The 21,365-nt window shown below is 37.0% G+C and overlaps 1 protein-coding gene and 1 long non-coding RNA gene across 4 annotated transcripts in view; one reads left to right on the top strand and one right to left on the bottom strand.

Moving 5' to 3' along the window:
* The first annotated feature begins 947 nt into the window (after positions 1 to 947).
* LOC138355545 (uncharacterized) lies at positions 948 to 4,768 on the top strand. The gene is made up of 5 exons (XR_011223956.1): positions 948 to 1,142; positions 2,105 to 2,276; positions 2,959 to 3,034; positions 3,724 to 3,898; positions 4,691 to 4,768. It is a non-coding gene; the product is annotated as an uncharacterized lncRNA (long non-coding RNA).
* Positions 4,769 to 10,020: 5,252 nt separating this feature from the next.
* LOC138355544 (uncharacterized) overlaps positions 10,021 to 21,365 on the bottom strand; it is a 37,059-nt gene continuing 25,714 nt past the window's right edge. Inside the window, exons 3-6 of one of the 3 annotated variants that reach the window (XM_069310744.1) lie at positions 13,243 to 13,411; positions 12,479 to 12,553; positions 11,592 to 11,771; positions 10,021 to 10,792 (exon numbers count right to left, since the gene is read on the bottom strand). In XM_069310744.1, coding sequence (XP_069166845.1) covers positions 12,529 to 12,553; positions 13,243 to 13,411 — 194 coding nt within the window. In that variant the 3' untranslated portion in view covers positions 10,021 to 10,792; positions 11,592 to 11,771; positions 12,479 to 12,528. The remainder of the gene's footprint in view (positions 10,793 to 11,591; positions 11,772 to 12,478; positions 12,554 to 13,242; positions 13,412 to 21,365) is intronic. The other 2 variants (XR_011223955.1, XM_069310743.1) reach the window with 2 other exon arrangements.

A 21,365-nucleotide genomic window follows, 5' to 3' on the forward strand; every position in this document is an offset into this window, starting at 1 on the left:
ACGTTAGTACATAATCAGTTGCTAGTCATGTGTCTAGTCTAGGCCAAAAATATCATTCAGTCCCTCATTAACATTGGCCAAATTATCGTTAATATGGCAAAGCACTTTAGACACGACTCAAAACTCTTTGCATTAACAAACTTTGCACACCTCTCTAAATGCTTTATCCACACACAGTACTGTAAATACAAATAATTGTCGACAGAAAAAACAATTACCATACCCTAGGCCTAACTATACACAAAACTATAATGTATAATGATTTACCAGTGATAATTAAGTCAATATTTGACAAATGTATCTTTCCTAAAGTAAAACTAGGTCAAGATTAGGTTATACAGTGGCCTAGGTTTGGGTAAGTAATTTGTTTAGGCTTAGGATTTAGGCTGTGATCTATATAAGTTAAATTTCCAGAATTACTGAGAGAGATGATGAAGTGGGAGAGATGACCAAGGTGTTAAAGATATCTCTGCAGTCAATTACAGTCTGGATAGTTAATATGGTTACTTGTTTAACAAATGCAGCCACCACTCCTCCCAGTTACTTTTAAAACTTAGGCTAATTAACTCTGTAGGAGATTATTCAACAAGCACCAGTAACTTTGGGAACTTAACCTTTTTTATATATTGGTGAACAAATCCACAAGGGCCGTGACGAGGATTCGAACCTACGTCCGAGAGCATCCCAGACACTGCCTTAATCGACTGAGCTATGACATGGTAAAAAAAAAAAAAAAAAAAGAGTTGAAACCAGAAGTTCTACTGAACTTACTTGGATCCTGCAGCCTCTCCGAGACACAAACCAGGGTTTTACACAACTCCCCCCATGCACTCGAGCTATGTCAATATACACAACTCCCCCACTCGAGCATGGGGGAGTTGTGTGGTGCAACACAGCCCATTATGTTCAGTCAATTGGTTGTAGACCCAGGAAGGGGTGCATTTGTTAATTTAGGGGTGACGACGATTGTGGGGCTAGGAAGGGGTAGAGCTTGAGAGGAAGGTGCCTTTAGGGGTGGAGTCTAGACTTCACCTTCAAGTATGTAAGAGCCAAAGATTTTAAGAGTGTCAACTGGGAGTGTAAAGAGGGGGCGAGTGATCTAACACAAAGCGACAACATCGGCTGAGGAGAGCAGTGGAAAGGTAATGTCTGCGAGATTCACAGCACAACGGGTAGTCCATCAGTAATTATATGTGTTTTCCAGATTCCTTTATGAATTGTTAGCAAAGATTTATAGGTCAATAACAAATAATATTGTAGATTATGATTTCAAATTTATCACGCTAATTTGTGAAAGGCAGAATAAGAGAATACTACAAATGACCAAAATAACATAAATTTCAAGATATTTATGATTATAAAACACTGTACATAGGTTTGGACATAATGTATATACATGTTTTTATGTATTATCTGTTTTACAGTTTTTCCCAGTAAACATCTGCACCTTATGACAGCCTGTGACAATGTTGAAATTATGGCTTGCACTGTTACTGTATTCAAAGTATATTAGCCTTGATTAGGACTGACGAAGAGCACTTAAGACTTTAATTAGTTTCTAAACCAAATTTCAGCATATCATTTTATAAGAATTAAAACTGCAAGTCTCTCTAAATTGTTAAAGAATATTCTTATCTAAGGAAATCTTAACACACGGTGCCAATAAAAAATACTGGCATCTTTTCTTGTGTTACTATTAAAAATAATCAGTCTGACATGGCTAATATAGTATTAAAATAGCGAAAATTACTATAGGCTGTATGTAGAACACGGGACGAGCTCCTGAATCCATTATTTATGAATCTCGAAAGCTTTTAACCCGTTTTGATTTATAATATACTGATTGAAGTAAATCAGTATATTACTTATTACTTATTATATTAAATTATAATATTACTGATTAAAAGTAACTAACGGAATGTAAAACATTGGAGCGCAAACTAGCACAGCACGAGAAATTGAAATAAGTTTATTGAGGTAAAATACACACAAAGGGATGAGGTAGCTCAAGCTATTCTCACCCTGTTCAGTACATACATAGACACATCACAAGCAATAAACGTATTACCAAACATTCTGAGAAATAAACATATACATTAATTAGCACAACACGAGGATATGGTCGTTAAGCACTGTGACGTCACCAATGACGCTGTGTTGGGCAAGAAGGTCAGGAGCGGACGGCGCCGCCTCAGTGTCGGGCTGACAGCCAGCAGACGTAGTTCCTTGCGCGGTGTCCCGCTTCTTACTTCATTTGCCGCTACACCGGTCATCAGGTAAGGTTACCGTGGACTTTATTGCTCAATGTATTAACTCATATAAGGTGCAGGTGTCGATATTTAATTATGGTGTGACCTGGTTGTTGGCGTAGCGTAATGTGGGCTCTGTGATGCCTTCAGAGGGACGGTGATATTTGGGTGGCGTATGATAGAATTGGTAGTTATTTTCATGGAAACCTAGTTGACGTATCTTAACAAAAATATTAATAATTAGCTTCGTTCAAGATTTAGCCGTACAGCATTAAATGGCTGGTCCACAATTTTTTTTTTTTTTAATCTGCATTAGTACGGGCAAAAAGTCTAAATATCTGGGCAGTACGTAAGGTGTTTAAGTACGTGGCCCGTTTAAAATGCAATAATTATTAGAGTAATGAGTAAAGGATACAATTTACTGCAGAATTTTGAGGATTTGTAGCTCAATTTTAGCCAGCTTTAGCCATATTACTTAAATTTTTAAATGGCTTGTAGGTACTGTAAGGCACTAAATGTTCAGCTTATTCCTGTGGCGTAGCGTTGGTAGTAGTTGGTGGCAGTTTATGGGTATCTACTGTGGCTTAATGGTCTGAGGGTGTTTTCACAGCCCCCCCCCCCCTCCCGGGCTCGCAGAACTAGGCTGCTTCGATGAATCTTGATGCTTTTAAAACTTAATGGTATTAAACCCACTTTTTTTTTTTAACAGGTGGGGTGTGGATTTCTGTAATGTAATTCACGGAACCAATTTTATCCGAATTACTTTGGTTACGACCCGGTATTTGGTAAGTTATGCACGTTTGAATTTCTTTAGTCTTGATATCTGTAGTGTCCATTGCAGCGGGTAAACAAATTTTCAGGTACAGTAGTTCTAATAGTTTGTGGTTAGGTAGAAATTTAAAAATATTTTGGTATTGTATGTAATCTTCCTTCCACCCCCACTACTTGGGCAATTTTCCTAGTTCATGTGATTTCTTCAGTAGTGCGAAAGTTGTATTGTAAAGCTTTCATTAAAGTTAATATATATTTAGTGGGGCCGTAATTGGTAAACGTAGAAATCTGCGTGTCTGGGATCACATTTTCCCAGACAGTAAATTTTGTAAGTAGTAAAGTGTTGGCATGTCGCTAATTTACGGGCTACTAGTGGACATGCCACGTCTTGTGGGGTCGTAATGTTAATCAGTCATGGTATCGGTAGTCACTAGAATGCGTGATAATATTGTTTGGGATGGCAACTTAAAAGCTATTAGGACGAATGTATTAAACACATTAAGAATTTTTAAATTTATTGCAAAGGTTTAGTACTGGTTTGTACCATGGTGTTGCCCTATATATCAAAGATTACCAAGACAAGAGGTATAAAATGTTACACATTATAATTTGTTGAAGAAAAATAACCTTTACTTTTCATAAATTTTTGGTATTTCATAAAACATTAATGGTATAAATAACTTAATGTTTTGTTTTTTTATAGGGTCTGGTTCGCCAAGAGTCGTCTTGAGAAATGACTTAAAGTGAACGGAGGACTAGTCAGTCACAAAAGGAACGGAACTTGTTCTGATGTGACGTAGCTGCAAGTCTCGACAGAGGTGGTTGGACGGTGTTGAACACGGCGACTGACAACGTTGCAGGAATATCTGAAAGAAAAGGCAAGTTGTTAAAACGTTCAGTTAATATTTATCATTAGCAGGAAAGTGTTGAAGATATTCTGTAGAATTATAGAAAGAGCATCTGTGGGACATTAGAAAGTTAGTATTAACTAGTTTACTTGTCCTAGTTATGAGACTTGGGGTTAGGAGGCGGTAAAAATGCCAGTTAAAATATAGAAATGGAATAGGCTACCATAATTAGTAGGGAAATATCAGTAGATGAGCTTTGAAGTAGCATGATTAAAATATTGTGAAAAGGATGAATGGAAAGTGTTCATGACGTTGTAGTTGGGAGGACCTAATAGTGATCGGTGAAAATAGTCTAGGGCATTATGAATAGTTAACAGCGGGGGGGGGATGACAAACTGGAAGGTGTTGCTTCTGCACCACTAGAACTTGCCACTAGAAATATTGAACGTTGAGAGTTTGCAAGAATACTGCAGTTTCATACTGATTAGTGTAAATGTTAGGAAGAATGAAGGAATGTACATAGTCTTCAGTTGACTATAACGGTAAGTGATAGCAGTTTTAATGTCAAATGGTATAAATTGGTATTCGATGAAGTATGGTTGACGGGCCATTTTGTTAGTGAAAACGTGTAAAGTAATATAAAGGGAGGAAACGTGACTACTAACGATAACTTTCAGAACATCGTAGATTTGTAGTAGAATGGTGGTTAGAGAATAGTTTGTACTAGGAAATAGTTTGTCTAGTTACTCTAGCTTGAGTGTTGGAAGGGCAAGAAGTAGAAAAGTGAATATTGAAATTAATGCAAACATTTTAACTTTACAGACGCAGTATAGAAAATGGATGAAGACGGGTGGCTGTAGCAGTAAGAAGGCCGGTGAAGCTGTAACGGTTCTATTGTTACGTAAAGTATGGTGACAAATAAACACACCAAGATACTATATATATATTTGGTCGAATATACAAAAGTACTCACGTGATACGTTGGTGCGAGTTGAGCGCACTGAGCGTTGGTACAGTATCTCGCAAGTGTCTGCTCTAGACCACACTTGAAAGTAGACTAGTTAATGTTTCCTATTCTTGCTGCTTATATTGCCCGGGCAACGCCTCACCTCATTCATCTCCAAAGGTTGACAGGAATATTAACACTATATTTGGAGCGAGTATATTATTGGGATAATCTACTCGCTACAAAGCAGACTGCAAAATTGGGAAGAAAGATGCAAAATAAAAGTTGTAAATCTGTGTATTGTGTACTTTTAAACTGTTCTTAGAACTATAGAATCTGTTCCCTCTTATGTTTAATATCTGGTGTATGGCGCTATGACTATTGTTCGGCTGGTTTTCTACATAAACAATGTGGGTCCGATGAATGTTGTTCGTATTGGAATAAATATCCCTTAATTATAGACGTTAATGTTTACAGCTGTGTGTATTCTTTAACGGCTGGCTATGCACAGTTTATATGTCTACAATGCCATGTTTAGTGTTGTAACATTGTCTAGGCCCAGTGTATGTGACAGTGGCTAGAATTTAGTGTTTTAAAAGGTTTAATAGTGATTCTAGGTGAATCGTATACTTTTGATATCGTTCGCCTTATGCGTTTTTGTTCTCGTATTGGTATTCTTGGTGATATTTAGCGCCCTCTGATTATTTCGCACTTTGATGGTGCTACATAGCCTTCCCGGTTTGGTGCCTTCTTTTGATAATTACTTACTTACCTTGTTAATAAAGTGTTCATATTGTATAAAGTGTAAAAATGTCCTAAATGGCTTTAGTCCTCTTGATGTAAAAGTTTGACACGATAACACTTCGTTGTTAATGTTAAAATGGTTGTTCCCAAAGGTTTAAAGTGGTGTTGACTAATCGCCTTGTTCCTTAAGAGCATTTTGGTGAAACAGGCTGTACACTGAATGACGCAAATTGGTTTATAGGGAATATGTTTGTCAACTGTAATCCTCACCTAGGTGGTGGTAAATACTTGGTATTATTAATAGATGCAATCTTGTGGAATATAATAAATATGAGCAACATGAACCTTAGTGTTTTGTTTTACTTCGACAGTACTTATTTATGTTATCAATGTAAAGAAACTTGACGCTTGTTCTTTGTTACATTTTTCTCAGGTCAGTTGTACATAAGTTTTCTAACCATATTTATTGCCGTTTACTTGGTTTAAAATTCGTCGTATTCGTCTGTTTCTTGTCAAATATTGCTTTTAATGTCGGTGTGTCCCTTGGTGTGTGGTATAGTAGGAGTGTGATAACGTTTCACTGATGCTACCATCATTATCTAACTACGTATGTGCATCTTGAAAAGAGTGAATCAAAATTGGGGGAGGAGGGGGAAGTGAACAGCACAGATGTGTAAAGAACGTTGAAGAGGTTGAATGCATGGCCCATTGTCGTGAAGTCAGCCTGATAGTGTCCTTAACGTAAATTAAGGTTTTCACAGTAGCAGTAAGTGAAGAGTAATATGAAGACCTTTCACTCCATGCGACGAAGATGACTCAAAATTTACAAGAATTGTGCGTCGCAGAATTCAAGAGTTACAAGAGTGGGGGAGAGTAGGGGAATATGGGGGATACTGCAGGAGTGGGGGAGAGTTGGGGAATATGGGGGATACAGCAGGAGTGGGGGAGAGTTGGGGAGTATGGGGGATAATGCAGGAGTGGGGGAGATTAGGGGGGATAATGCAGGAGTGGGGGATAATGCAGGAGTGGGGGAGTATGCGGGAGAGTGGGGAGTATGGGGAGAGTCGTGTCGTTTTATTTTTTAAAAATTTCTTGAGGCGAATTTCTTGTGAATTTTGTGCTATCTTCGTCGTATGTAGTGAAATGTCGTAGTTTGTCGTGTTGTCGTCGTTTGTGTTGTGTCGTCGTCTGTCGTGTTGTGTCGTTTCATTTTTTCCAAAATTTCTTGTGATTTGAGGCGAATTTCGTGCTATCTTCGTCGTATGTAGTGAAATGTCGTCGTTTGTCGTGTTGTGTCGTCGTTTGTCGTGTTGTGTCGTCGTCTGTCGTGTTGTGTCGTTTCATTTTTTCCAAAATTTCTTGTGATTTGAGGCGAATTTCGTGCTATCTTTGTCGTATGTAGTGAAATGTCGTCGTTTGTCGTGTTGTGTCGTCGTCTGTCGTGTTGTGTCGTTTTATTTTTCCAAAATTTCTTGTGATTTGAGGCGAATTTCTTGTGAATTTTGTGCTATCTTCGTCGTATGTAGTGAAATGTCGTCGTTTGTCGTGTTGTGTCGTCGTTTGTCGTGTTGTGTCGTCGTTTGTCGTGTTGTGTCGTCGTCTGTCGTGTTTCTTTTTCCCAAAATTTCTTGTGATTTGAGGCGAATTTCGTGCTATCTTCGTCGTATGTAGTGAAATGTCGTCGTTTGTCGTTTTGTGTCGTCGTCTGTCGTGTTGTGTCGTTTCATTTTTTCCAAAATTTCTTGTGATTTGAGGCGAATTTCGTGCTATCTTCGTCGTATGTAGTGAAATGTCGTCGTTTGTCGTTTTGTGTCGTCGTCTGTCGTGTTGTGTCGTTTCATTTTTTCCAAAATTTCTTGTGATTTGAGGCGAATTTCGTGCTATCTTCGTCGTATGTAGTGAAATGTCGTCGTTTGTCGTGTTGTGTCGTCGTTTGTCGTGTTGTGTCGTCGTCTGTCGTGTTGTCGTTTTATTTTTTCCAAAATTTCTTGTGATTTGAGGCGAATTTCGTGCTATCTTCGTCGTATGTAGTGAAATGTCGTTTGTCGTGTTGTGTCGTCGTTTGTCGTGTTGTGTCGTTTTATTTTTCCAAAATGTCTTGTGATTTGAGGCGAATTTCTTGTGAATTTTGTGCTATCTTCGTCGTATGTAGTGAAATGTCGTCGTTTGTCGTGTTGTGTCGTCGTTTGTCGTGTTGTGTCGTCGTTTGTCGTGTCGTCGTCTGTCGTGTTGTGTCGTTTCATTTTTTCCAAAATTTCTTGTGATTTGAGGCGAATTTCGTGCTAGCTTCGTCGTATGCAGTGAAATAATGTCGTTTGTCGTGTTGTGTCGTCGTTTGTCGTGTTGTGTCGTCGTCTGTCGTGTTGTGTCGTTTCATTTTTTCCAAAATTTCTTGTGATTTGAGGCGAATTTCGTGCTATCTTCGTCGTATGTAGTGAAATGTCGTCGTTTGTCGTGTTGTGTCGTCGTTTGTCGTGTTGTGTCGTCGTCTGTCGTGTTGTGTCGTTTCCTTTTTCCAAAATTTCTTGTAATTTGAGGCGAATTTCTTGTGAATTTTGTGCTATCTTCGTCGTATATAGTGAAATGTCGACGTTTGTCGTGTTGTGTCGTCGTCTGTCGTGTTGTGTCGTTTCATTTTTCCAAAATTTCTTGCGATTTGAGGCGAATTTCGTGCTATCTTCGTCGTATGTAGTGAAATGTCGTCGTTTGTCGTGTTGTGTCGTCGTTTGTCGTGTTGTGTCGTCGTCTGTCGTGTTGTGTCGTTTCATTTTTTCCAAAATTTCTTGTGATTTGAGGCGAATTTCGTGCTATCTTTGTCGTATGTAGTGAAATGTCGTCGTTTGTCGTGTTGTGTCGTCGTCTGTCGTGTTGTGTCGTTTTATTTTTCCAAAATTTCTTGTGATTTGAGGCGAATTTCTTGTGAATTTTGTGCTATCTTCGTCGTATGTAGTGAAATGTCGTCGTTTGTCGTGTTGTGTCGTCGTTTGTCGTGTTGTGTCGTCGTTTGTCGTGTTGTGTCGTCGTCTGTCGTGTTGTGTCGTTTCATTTTTCCAAAATTTCTTGCGATTTGAGGCGAATTTCGTGCTATCTTCGTCGTATGTAGTGAAATGTCGTCGTTTGTCGTTTTGTGTCGTCGTCTGTCGTGTTGTGTCGTTTCATTTTTTCCAAAATTTCTTGTGATTTGAGGCGAATTTCGTGCTATCTTCGTCGTATGTAGTGAAATGTCGTCGTTTGTCGTGTTGTGTCGTCGTTTGTCGTCGTCTGTCGTGTTGTGTCGTTTTATTTTTCCAAAATGTCTTGTGATTTGAGGCGAATTTCTTGTGAATTTTGTGCTATCTTCGTCGTATGTAGTGAAATGTCGTCGTTTGTCGTGTTGTGTCGTCGTTTGTCGTGTTGTGTCGTCGTTTGTCGTGTCGTCGTCTGTCGTGTTGTGTCGTTTCATTTTTTCCAAAATTTCTTGTGATTTGAGGCGAATTTCGTGCTATCTTCGTCGTATGTAGTGAAATGTCGTCGTTTGTCGTATTGTGTCGTCGTTTGTCGTGTTGTGTCGTCGTCTGTCGTGTTGTGTCGTTTCATTTTTTCCAAAATTTCTTGTGATTTGAGGCGAATTTCGTGCTATCTTCGTCGTATGTAGTGAAATGTCGTCGTTTGTCGTGTTGTGTCGTCGTCTGTCGTGTCTTCATTTTTTCCAAAATTTCTTGATTTGAGGCGAATTTCGTGCTATCTTCGTCGTATGTAGTGAAATGTCGTCGTGTGTCGTCGTCTGTCGTGTCGTTTTATTTTTTCCAAAATTTGTGGTTTGAGGCGAATTTCTTGTGAATTTTGTGCCATCTTCGTCGTATGTAGTGAAATGTCGCTTGTGTTCATTGCCACCATTTCTTGTGAACTGTGTTATCTTCGTATGTAGTGAAATGTCGTCGTCTGTTGTGTTTGTGTTTTATTTTGCCACCAATTGTGTTGCGACGCAAAATTCTTGTAAATTTTGCGTTATCTTCGTCGCATGGAGTGAAAGGTCTTCGTATTACTTTTCACTTTCTGCCACTATGAAAACCTTTATTTACATTGAGGACACTATCAGGCTGACTTCACGACAATGTGCCATCCATTCAATCCCTTCAACGTTCTACACACATTTGTCCTGTACACTTCCCCCAATTTTGTTTTATTCTTTTCAAGATGCACATACGTAGTAAATTAAACATTTCACTGATGCCACTACCATTATCAAACCCCTACTATACCACACACCAAGGGACACTAGTAAAGAGACACCGACATTAAAAGCACCAACACTTTACAAGAAACAGACGAATACGATGAATTTTTAACCAAGTAAACAGCAATAAATATGGTTAGAAAACTTATATATAACTGACCTAAGAAAAATGTAACTACGTTAGAAAAACGAGTCACGTTTCTTTGACAGTACTTATTTATGTTATTGTAAAGTAAAACAAAACACTAAGGTTCATGCTGTTCATATTTATCATATTCTACAAAGTTACATCTATTGATAAGTATTTAACGCCACCTAGGTGAGGATTACAATTGACAAAAATATTCCCTATAATCCTATTGCCTTCATTCAGTGTACAGCCTGTTTCACCAAAATGCTCCTAAGGTAAGGTAATTATCAAAAGGCACCAAACCGGGCCAAAATGCTCTTAAGGAACAAGGTGATCAGTCAACACCACTTAAAACCCTCAAGAACAACCCTTTTAACATTAACCACGAAGTGTTACCGTGTCAAACTTTTACATCAAGAGGACTAAAGCCATTTGGGACATGTAGTTCATACACTTCATATCCAATATGAACACTTTATTAACAAACCTTTCAAATTCTAGCCACTGTCACATACACTGGGCCTAGACAATGTTACAACAATAAACATGGCATTGTAGACAAACTGCATAGCCAGCCGTTAAAGAATACACACAGCTGTAAACATTAACGTCTATAATTAAGGGATATTTATTCCAATACGAACAACATTCATCGGACCCACATTGTTAATGTAGAAAACCAGCCGTACAATAGTCATAACACCATACACCAGATATTAAACATAACAGAGGGAACAGATTTTATAGTTCTAAGAACAGTTTCAAAGTACACAATACACAGATTTAAAACTTTCATTTATTTTGCATCTTGTTTCCCAATTTTGCAATCTATGCTTCACCGGCCTTACTGCTACAGCCACCCGTCTTCATCCATTTTCTGTGCTGCGTCTGTAAAGTTAAAATGTTTGCATTAATTTCAATATTCACTTCTCTACTTGTCCTTCCAACACTAGCTAGAGGAACTACACACCAATCTATTTCCTACTACAAACTATTCTCTAACCACTACCACAAATCTACGATGTTGTAAAAGTTATCGTTAGTAGTCACGTTTCCTCCCTTTATATTACTTTTACACGTTTTCACTAACAAAATGGCCCGTCAACCATACTTCATCGAATACCAATTTATACCATTTGACATTATAACTGCTAAACACTTACCGTTATAGTCAACTGAAGACTATGTACATTCCTTCATTCTTCCTAACATTTACACTAACCAATAAGAAACTGCAGTATTCTTGCAAACTCTCAACGTTCAATATTTCTAGTGGCAAATTCTAGTGGTGCAGAAGCAACACCTTCCACAGTTCGTCATCCCCCCCCCCCCGTTAACTATTCATAATACCCTAAACTATTTTCACCGATCACTATTAGGTCCTCCCAATTACAACGTCATGAACACTATACCATTCATCCTTTACACTATCTTTGAATCATGCTCCTTCAAAGCTCATCTATCGATATTTCCCTACTAATTATGGTAGCCTATTCCATTAATTTCTATATTTTAACTGGCATTTTTACTGCCTCCTAAACCCAAGTCTCATAACTAGGACAAGTAAACTAGTTAATACCAACTGTTTCTAATGTCCCACAGATATTCTTTCTATAATTCTGCAGAATATCCTTTCCAACAGTTTCCTGCTAATGATAAATATTTACTGAACGTTTTAACAACTTGCCTTTTCTTTCAGATATTCCTGCAACGTTGTCAGTCGCCCCGTGTTCAACACCGTCCAACCACCTGTCGAGACTTGCAGCTACGTCACGTCAGAACTAGTTCCGTGCCTTGTGTGACTGACTAGTCCTCCGTTCACTTTAAGTCATTTCTCAAGAAGACTTTGCCATTGTCGAGCCAGACCCTAGAAAAACAAAAATATTTAAGTTATTTATACCATTACAATGTTTCATAAAGTATCAAATAAATTTATGAAAAAGTCTTAAGGTTATTTTTGTTTAACAAATTATAATTTCTCTATAACATTGTATACCCTCGTGTCTTTGTAATCTTTGATATATAGGGCAACACCAGGGTACAAACTTTAGTACTAAACCTTTTTCAATAAATTTAAATTCTTAATGTGTTTAATACATTCGTCCTAATAGCTTTTAAGTTGCCATTCCAAATAATATTACCACGCATTCTAGTGACTACCGATACCATGACTGATTAACATTACGACCCCACAAGACGTGGCATGTCCACTAGTAGCCCGTAAATTACCGACATGCCAACACTATTTTCCCAGACAGTCAATTTTGTAAGTAATTATGTGATCCCAGACAAGCAGATGTCTACGTTTAATAATTACGGCCCCACAGTATATATTAACTTTACTGAAAGCTTTATAATACAACTTTCGCACTACTGAAGAAACCACATGAACTAGGAAAATTGCCCAAGTAGTGGGGGTGGAAGGGCCGAGATTTAATACAATACCAAAGTATAATTTTCCATTTCTACCCAACTACAAACTATTAGAACTACTGTACCTGAAAATTTGTTTACTAGCTGCAATGGACACTACAGATATCAAAGACTGAAGAAATTCAAACCTGCATAACTTACCAAATACCCGGTCTTAACCAAAGTAATTCAGATGAAATTGGTTCCGCGAATTACATTACAGAAATCCACACCCACCTGTTAAATAAAAAAAAAGTGGGTTTAATACCATTAAGTTTTAAAATCAGCAAGATTCATCGAAGCAGCCTAGTTCTGCGAGCCTTGGGGGGGGGGGGGGGCTGTGAAAACACCCTCAGACCATTAAGCCACAGAAGATACCCATAAACTGCCACTAACTACTACCAACGCTACGCCACAGGAATAAGCTGTACATTTAGTGCCTTATAGTACCTACAAGCCATTTAAATATGACGGCTGGCTCTAAAACTTTGAGCTACAAATCCCCAAATTCTGCAGTAATTTTTATCCTTTACACCCTCATCCTTTACTCATTACTCATTACTCTATTGCATTTTAAACAGGTCAACATACTTAAATACCTTACGTACTGCACAGATATTTAGACTCTTTGCCCGTTCTAATGCAGATTTCAACAAAATTGTGGACCAGCCACTTAATGCTGTACGGCTAAATCTTAAAACGAAGCTAATTATTAATACTATTGTTAGGATACGTCAACTAGGTTTCCATGCAAATAACTTTACCAATTCTATCATACGCCACCCAAATATCACCATCCCTCTGAAGGCATCACAGATAACAGAGCCCACATTACGCTACGCCAACAACCAGGTCACACCATAATTAAATATCGACACCTGCACCTTATATGAGTTAATGAGCAATAAAGTCCACGGTAACCTTACCTGATGACCGGTGTAGCTGCAAATGAAGTAAGAAGCGGGACACCGCGCAAGGAACTACGTCTGCTGGCTGTCAGCCCGACACTGCGGCGGCGCCGTCCGCTCCTGACCTTGCCCAACACAGCGTCATTGGTGACGTCACAGTGCTTAACGACCATATCCTCGTGCTGTGCTAATTAATGTATATGTTTAATTTCTCAGAATGTTCGGTAATACGTTTATTGCTTGTGATGTGTATCTATGTATGTATTAACACGATGTACTGAACGGGGTGAGAATAGCTTGAGCTACCTCATCCCTTTGTGTGTATTTTACCTGAATAAACTTATTTCAATTTCAATTTCTCGTGCTGTGCTAGTTTGCGCTCCAATGTTTTACATTCCGTTAGTTACTTTTAATCAGTAATATTATAATTTAATATAATAAGTAATAAGCAATATACTGATTTACTTTAATCAGTATATTATAAATCAAAACAGAGGATAAAAGCTTTCGAGATTCATAAATAACGGATTCAGGAACTCGTCCCGTGTTCTACATACAGTCTATAGTAATTTTCGCCATTTTAATACTATATTAGCAATGTCAGACTTATTATTTTTAATAGTAACACAAGAAAAGATGCCAGTATTTTTGATTGGCACTGTGTTAAGATTTCCTTAGATAAGAATATTCTTTAACAATTTAGAGAGACTTGCAGTTTTAATTCTTATAAAATGATATGCTGAAATTTGGTTTAGAAACTAATTAAAGTCTTAAGTGCTCTTCGTCAGTCCTAATCAAGGCTAATATACTTTGAATACAGTAACAATGCAAGCCATAATTTCAACATTGTCAGAGGCTGTCATAAGGTGCAGATGTTTACTGGGAAAAACTGTAAAACAGATAATATATAAAAACATGTATATACATTATGTCCAAACCTATGTACAGTGTTTTATAATCATAAATATCTTGAAATTTATGTTATTTTGGTCATTTGTAGTATTCTCTTATTCTGCCTTTCACAAATTAGTGTGATAAATTTGAAATCATAATCTACAATATGTATTTGTTATTGACCTATAAATCTTTGCTAACAATTTATAAAGGAATCTGAAAAACACCTTATACTTACTGATGGACTACCCGTTGTGCTGTGAATCTTGCAGACATTACCTTTCCACTGCTCTCCTCAGCCGATGTCGCTTTGTGTTAGAACATAAGAACATAAGAACAAAGGTAACTGCAGAAGGCCTATTGGCCCATACGAGGCAGCTCCTATTCTATAACCACCCAATCCCACTCATATACTTGTCCAACCCGTGCTTGAAACAATCGAGGGACCCCACCTCCACAATGTTACGCGGCAATTGGTTCCACAAATCAACAACCCTGTTACTGAACCAGTATTTACCCAAGTCTTTCCTAAATCTAAACTTATCCAATTTATATCCATTGTTTCGTGTTCTGTCCTGTGTTGATACTTTTAATACCCTATTAATATCCCCCCGGTTATGTCCATTCATCCACTTGTAAACCTCTATCATGTCACCCCTAACTCTTCGCCTTTCCAGTGAATGCAACTTAAGCTTTGTTAATCTTTCTTCATATGAAAGATTTCTAATTTGGGGAATTAACTTAGTCATCCTACGCTGGACACGTTCAAGTGAATTTATATCCATTCTATAATATGGCGACCAAAACTGAACTGCATAATCTAAATGGGGCCTAACTAGAGCAAGATATAGCTTGAGAACCACACCAGGTGTCTTGTTACTAACGCTGCGATTAATAAATCCAAGTGTCCGATTTGCCTTATTACGAACATTTATGCATTGATCCTTTTGTTTTAAATTCTTACTAATCATAACTCCCAGATCCCTTTCGCAATCCGACTTCGCAATCACAACACCATCTAGCTCGTATCTTGTAACTCTATCATCATTACCTAACCTCAGAACTTTACATTTATCAGCATTAAACTGCATCTGCCAATCCTTTGACCATTTCAAAACCCTATCTAGATCAACTTGAAGTGATAGTGAGTCCTCCTCCGAATTAATTTCCCTACCGATTTTCGTATCATCGGCAAATTTGCAAATGTTGCTACTCAAACCTGAATCTAAATCATTTATATATATTATAAACAACAGAGGTCCCAGGACAGAGCCTTGAGGCACTCCACTTACAACATTTTCCCACTCTGACTTGATTCCATTTATACTAACTCTCTGTTTCCTTTGGTATAGCCATGCCCTAATCCAGCTTAATATAGCACCCCCAATACCATGAGACTCTATTTTTTTAATCAGTCTTTCATGTGGCACTGTATCAAAAGCTTTGCTAAAGTCAAGGTATACAACATCGCAATCCTTACCACTATCAACTGCCTCAACAATGCTAGAATAAAAAGATAACAAATTTGTTAAACATGAACGGCCATTTATAAAACCATGTTGCGACTCAATTATTAATTTATGTTTTTCAAGATGAAGACGAATTTTATTTGCTATTATAGATTCGAGTAACTTTCCCACAATAGACGTTAGGCTAATTGGTCGATAGTTAGACGCAAGTGATCTATCTCCTTTCTTAAAAACTGGTATCACATTAGCAACTTTCCAAAACTCTGGCACTCTGCCTGACTCTATTGATTTATTAAATATGGTTGCCAGTGGGTCACAAAGCTCCTCTTTGCATTCTTTAAGCACCCTAGCAAACACTTCATCCGGCCCTGGGGATTTGTTTGGTTTGAGTTTTACTATTTGTTTAAGAACATCCTCCCTGGTAACTGCTAAACTCGTCAACCTGTCCTCGTCCCCACCCACATAGACTTGTTCGGCTGAAGGCATATTGTTAAGTTCCTCTTTAGTAAATACAGATACAAAATATTTATTAAAAATACTACTCATCTCTTCATCACTATCTGTTATTTGACCTGTCTCAGTTTTTAATGGACCTATCCTTTCCCTAGTCTTAGTACGATATAACTGAAAAAAACCTTTAGGATTTGTCTTTGCTTGCCCTGCTATGCGAACTTCATAGTTTCTTTTTGCTTTCCTTATCTCTTTTTTAACATTTCTAACCAGTTGTACGAATTCCTGTTCTAAAGTGACCTCCCCATTTTTAATCCTTTTGTACCAAGCTCTCTTTTTACCTATAAGGTTCTTCAAATTCTTTGTTATCCACTTTGGGTCATTAGTATACGATCTATTCAATTTGTATGGTATACTACGTTCCTGTGCTTTGTTTAGAATATTCTTAAATAAGTTATATATTAGATCACTCACCCCCTCTTTACACTCCCAGTTGACACTCTAAAATCTTTGGCTCTTGCATCCTTGAAGGTGAAGTCTAGGCTCCACCCCTAAAGGCACCTTGCCCTCAAGCTCTACCCCTTCCTAGCCCCACAATCGTCGTCACCCCTAAATTAACAAATGCACCCCTTCCTGGGTCTACAACCAATTGACTGAACATAATGGGCTGTGTTGCACCACACAACTCCCCCATGCTCGAGTGGGGGAGTTGTGTATATTGACATCGCTCGAGTGCATGGGGGGAGTTGTGTAAAACCCTGGTTTGTGTCTCGGAGAGGCTGCAGGATCCAAGTAAGTTCAGTAGAATGTCTGGTTTCAACTTTTTTTTTTTTTTACCATGTCGTAGCTCAGTTGATTACGGCAGCGTCTGGGATGCTCTCGGACGTAGGTTCGAATCCTCGTCACGGCCCTTGTGGATTTGTTCATCATAATAATAATTCATGCCTGTGCCACATCTTAGGTTGCTTTATCAATCAATCATCCAGAGACACTTCAAGATGTTACACGACCAAAGACCACATTCGCTTCACCTATGGGCTGATCATGCCTGTGCCATCTCTTGTGGTGGCTTAATCTTCAACAATAACAATCAATTGTCATCAGTTTAACTCCTCTTGACTATTGTGGCTTGAGAGATACCACACATCTTCAACATTCACCCACAACAATATAACACTCAAGAGTCCAGTTCCTACCCCTCACAAGACTCTTCAGCCTCGACACAGAGCAGACAGCCAGACCCCAGCCAAGTGTAAACCTAGACCATTGAGATGGTGAATGCTTCCCTACCTTATGATTCTTTCCATGAGCTTGCAAAATGTCGTGTCAAGCTGATCGGCTTATGTGTGGTGCTTCTATAATTCACTCTAAATGTAAAATAGGCCTAATAATAAAAGTAAGATACAGTATATTGCTGAAGAAGGATATTAAAATTCGTATCTGTGACGCAATCCAATATATTTTATTCTACTGGAATAAATTTCCAATAGCAAAATTCATTAACATTCCTAAAATGACCTCAAATATTCAATAAAAAAATAAGAAAGAATTATACAATGTAACAGAAACAGAAACTTGACAAGTTTACTACCGGACTTGACGTCTGTATAAAAATAAAATCACAAGAACAGTAGTATCAACGGACTCTGACCTAGATGCTGGTTCTTATGGAATCTAAATTAATATACAGTAATATATATATATAAATTTACAGTCTGATATTCAGGTTAATCTGATATCCCTTCTTTATATTAATACTTTAGTCTTTGTTAATGTACTTTTTACAAAATAGAAAATGTATTATGTTAATTGTGTACTTTGTCAGAAATGTGAATCCCACACATCCAATTAGTTCTGAAAAATGCATAGTCAAACATAAGTGCAGCTCGTGCTTATATGAAAGAAGCTTACTGAGCAATTATATGCAGGTCACAATTAAATTAACATGTTATTACTGTGTGTCTGAGGTACTATGTAGAGAAGCACATTCTTTTGTAATTATAATACTGTGAATGGGCCATCTCTTAATGATAATACTTTGAACCCTTATCATTTACTAGGAAGATTCAGTACTACAATGATTTCTATTTGGGCTAACACTTTACCCAAGACTTTAATTACCTTTAAAGATTAAGGTAATACTGTACATAAATTCAGAATTAATGATTTTCAAAATATCACAGAAATCAACCTAATATCTGATTCCAGACTTTTGGATTGTTGGTCACATTTTAGAGAGACTAGGAAAAAGTTGCAGGAGTAGCAAACAAGAAAAATGTTTGGGAGAAGAATCGTTTGTAAGACTTGCTACCGTCTTCAATCAGTTAATAGAGAATAAAATTTATAACATGATCAACAGCTATGTACATGGTGTGGATTTTTAAGAGGGTTTTTAAATCTTAGGAGTAATATACAGTGCTTTATGTACACAAACTTTCCTGATACTTGGCTCCTTACACATCCTCCGACCAGAGGTTATGAGCACCTTTTTCTGGCAAGGTATCAAAATCCGCTGTCTGCCGAGCACAACCTAAGAAACAGGTCGTTTTGATTAATTCTGTTGTAGGCTAAAAACCACTACTTATAAAAGAAAACCCGAATTTTTTTTTTTTTTAAGAAAGTATTTTTGTAAATCAACATTTCCTGATCTTTGGTCAGCAAGAGCACAGCACTTTTTAAATCCACTTTGGGTTTTTTTCCACTACACTACAGATGAAGAAGAAAATAAGTTGCCAGAAAAATAGACTGCCAAAGAAAGCATGGACTGGCTAATTGCTTTATCTCATCATCCTGGCAATACCATCTGGTTTATTAAAAAATCTTACCTATTGGTTCTATTTCCCATCTCGGAAACTAAGTACAGTACTGTGTACCATGATCATCTTGTTGCAGGTTTACCAATTCTTGTGTAAATTGTCACTAAATCACTAATTTTCTTCAAATGGTAAGAGGAAAATTAGAACGTCGCCTAATTCTACCATTAATTATATTGTTGCTGTTTTGAATTTACATTTAGTAAAATTTAAAATAAATTCTATCCTTAGCAATGAATGAGGAGATCAAATCCAACATTTTACACAAGTCTTATTCTGTATACAAATATTAATTGTAGGGCTCAACAATTCATTGAATAACAGTTAACTATAGTGTGCCGTGACGAACGTATAACAAAATACGCATAATGGTAATTATAATATACGAACCTGAGAGTGCACATCATTAGTTCAGTGAAGTTATGTATCTACTGCTTGGGATGACAAACTCTCAATTAAGTTAGAATTTGTTGTACTTAACATATATACTGCTGCTCTTAATACTGTACATAATTCTGGCTAATACTGTACTGCATTTTGACATTTGCACTTATAAATAGTCTGCAAAACTTTATATAAATTACCATATACTGTACTGCATATAGTATTATGTACTATATCTTGGTTTGCATTTGTCATCAAATCTATTAACCAGTCTTCATCCCATCTCTTCACTACACGAAGATGTGCTAAAAGAAACTGATGTATTTGTGCTGTACACTGGCAGCTTACACCAGTGAGCCACGAACACATTTTATTTTATTTATTTAAGTTTGAAAAATGCCAAAGAAGATCAGTCTATAAATGTGTAACAAATTTTACCAAATGGCACAGTATTTCTTAATATATGAGTACCAAAATATATTTATTGAAAGATCCTGCCAGTCACCATTATATACTGTTTGCTCATCTCAAAAATTACACAGCCTCTCAAAGGTAAACATTACTATTCCCAACTAGCCAATCTTAAATTTCTAAGATTGTTTTGTAATCGTACTTGGTAATAAAGTATGATGATTAAAAAGGTGATTTAGGGTGAGCTCAAGAGGTACAGGCTATTTTGATTATAAACCTACAAGCAATAAGGGAAAGATTCATCCAAAATTTCATAAATCCTACAAGCAACAATAGACCGAATCATTCAAAATTTTATATAACTAAAAAATATAACAGAAAAAATGCCACTGTGGATAACAAGAACCAAGAAAGTTAATGGAAAGAAGTTTATACCAGAATAGTAAATATGAAACAACTAAACCTGTCACAAAATTTCTAAAAGATCTAAACATGCAAATACGTGTAATTGTATTGTAATTACTATGAATAAATTGTAGTTTTCAAAAAAACTTCAAATAAATTTGTAAACGTAGATGATTTTTGTCTCCGTACAGACTAAAAACGGTAACTTTATGCGAGACTCATGTGTAGTCAGTTTAATCTTATTACAGCATACTTTTATTGGGATCTAGTGGGTCTTATTGAGTTTTTATATGATTGTGCAGAGCCTATGTCATGTTATTTTATTGTTTTATATCATTTATATTAGATACTAAATATACAATCACTCAGAATGATTGTGCACATATGGAAAAATGTTTAATGTCTACACAATGAAACATTTGTGAGTGGTAATAAGAAATGCAGCCAGAATTGAATCTTAAAGCTGCACCAAGTATGAATAGAATGAGCTTGTGAAAACTCCACTTTGATTATAAGTAAGGTTGAAGATGTGAAACTAATAATCATCATTGATTTACTAGATAGCTATTGTAAGCCATCAAACCAGTGCAACAATAAATGTTAATATTCTTGGTCATCAACCTTAGTGCAAGTAAAAGAAACCACTAGTAGTATACACTCTCATACGAGTGCAAAGGCTTATTCCAGCTATGATGAGAGGAAAACTTCACAATATCATACTCCATCTAGTCTTTAGGATTGGAATGGAATCTAAGACATAGCCTGAAAGATCCAAACTGGTGGAGGATAGTTCCTGTGAGAGAATAGCCTATGTTAAATTCCATGTAGAGATGTAAATGACAGTAATAAGATACCCCATTATTATATTAACCAGCCCTCTCTGTTTTTTTTATCTCTAAATTTTTAAAACGACTGCAAGAAATGCTGATATTGCAGATCATGTGCCCGAGGAAAATAGCTTGATTTTTAAGCATAAATTTAGTAATAAGAGAGCAAATGCACCATTGGACTGCTTAGGGAGTGGGATATGGTAGTACGGAAACTGTTATTTATAAATGAAGCTGCTGATGTAGTCAGTTATATTAAATTTGACGTAAAGGTGCAAATGATTCACGGTATATCATGTTCACTTTTAGTGATATTCCAGCCTTTAATAACATAGCTTTATATAAAATGATAAATATATCTTGTTTAGGAAGGGTAAGTAAGATTTATAAAAAGAAGGCACCAAGCCAGAGGGAAACTATGTAGCACCTTCAAAGGAGCAGGATACTGTATACAAAAGGTGCTAAAAATCACTAAGGATGCCAATATT

This window comes from Procambarus clarkii, chromosome 68, assembly GCF_040958095.1.
Source record: "Procambarus clarkii isolate CNS0578487 chromosome 68, FALCON_Pclarkii_2.0, whole genome shotgun sequence".
Classification (NCBI taxonomy): domain Eukaryota; kingdom Metazoa; phylum Arthropoda; class Malacostraca; order Decapoda; family Cambaridae; genus Procambarus; species Procambarus clarkii.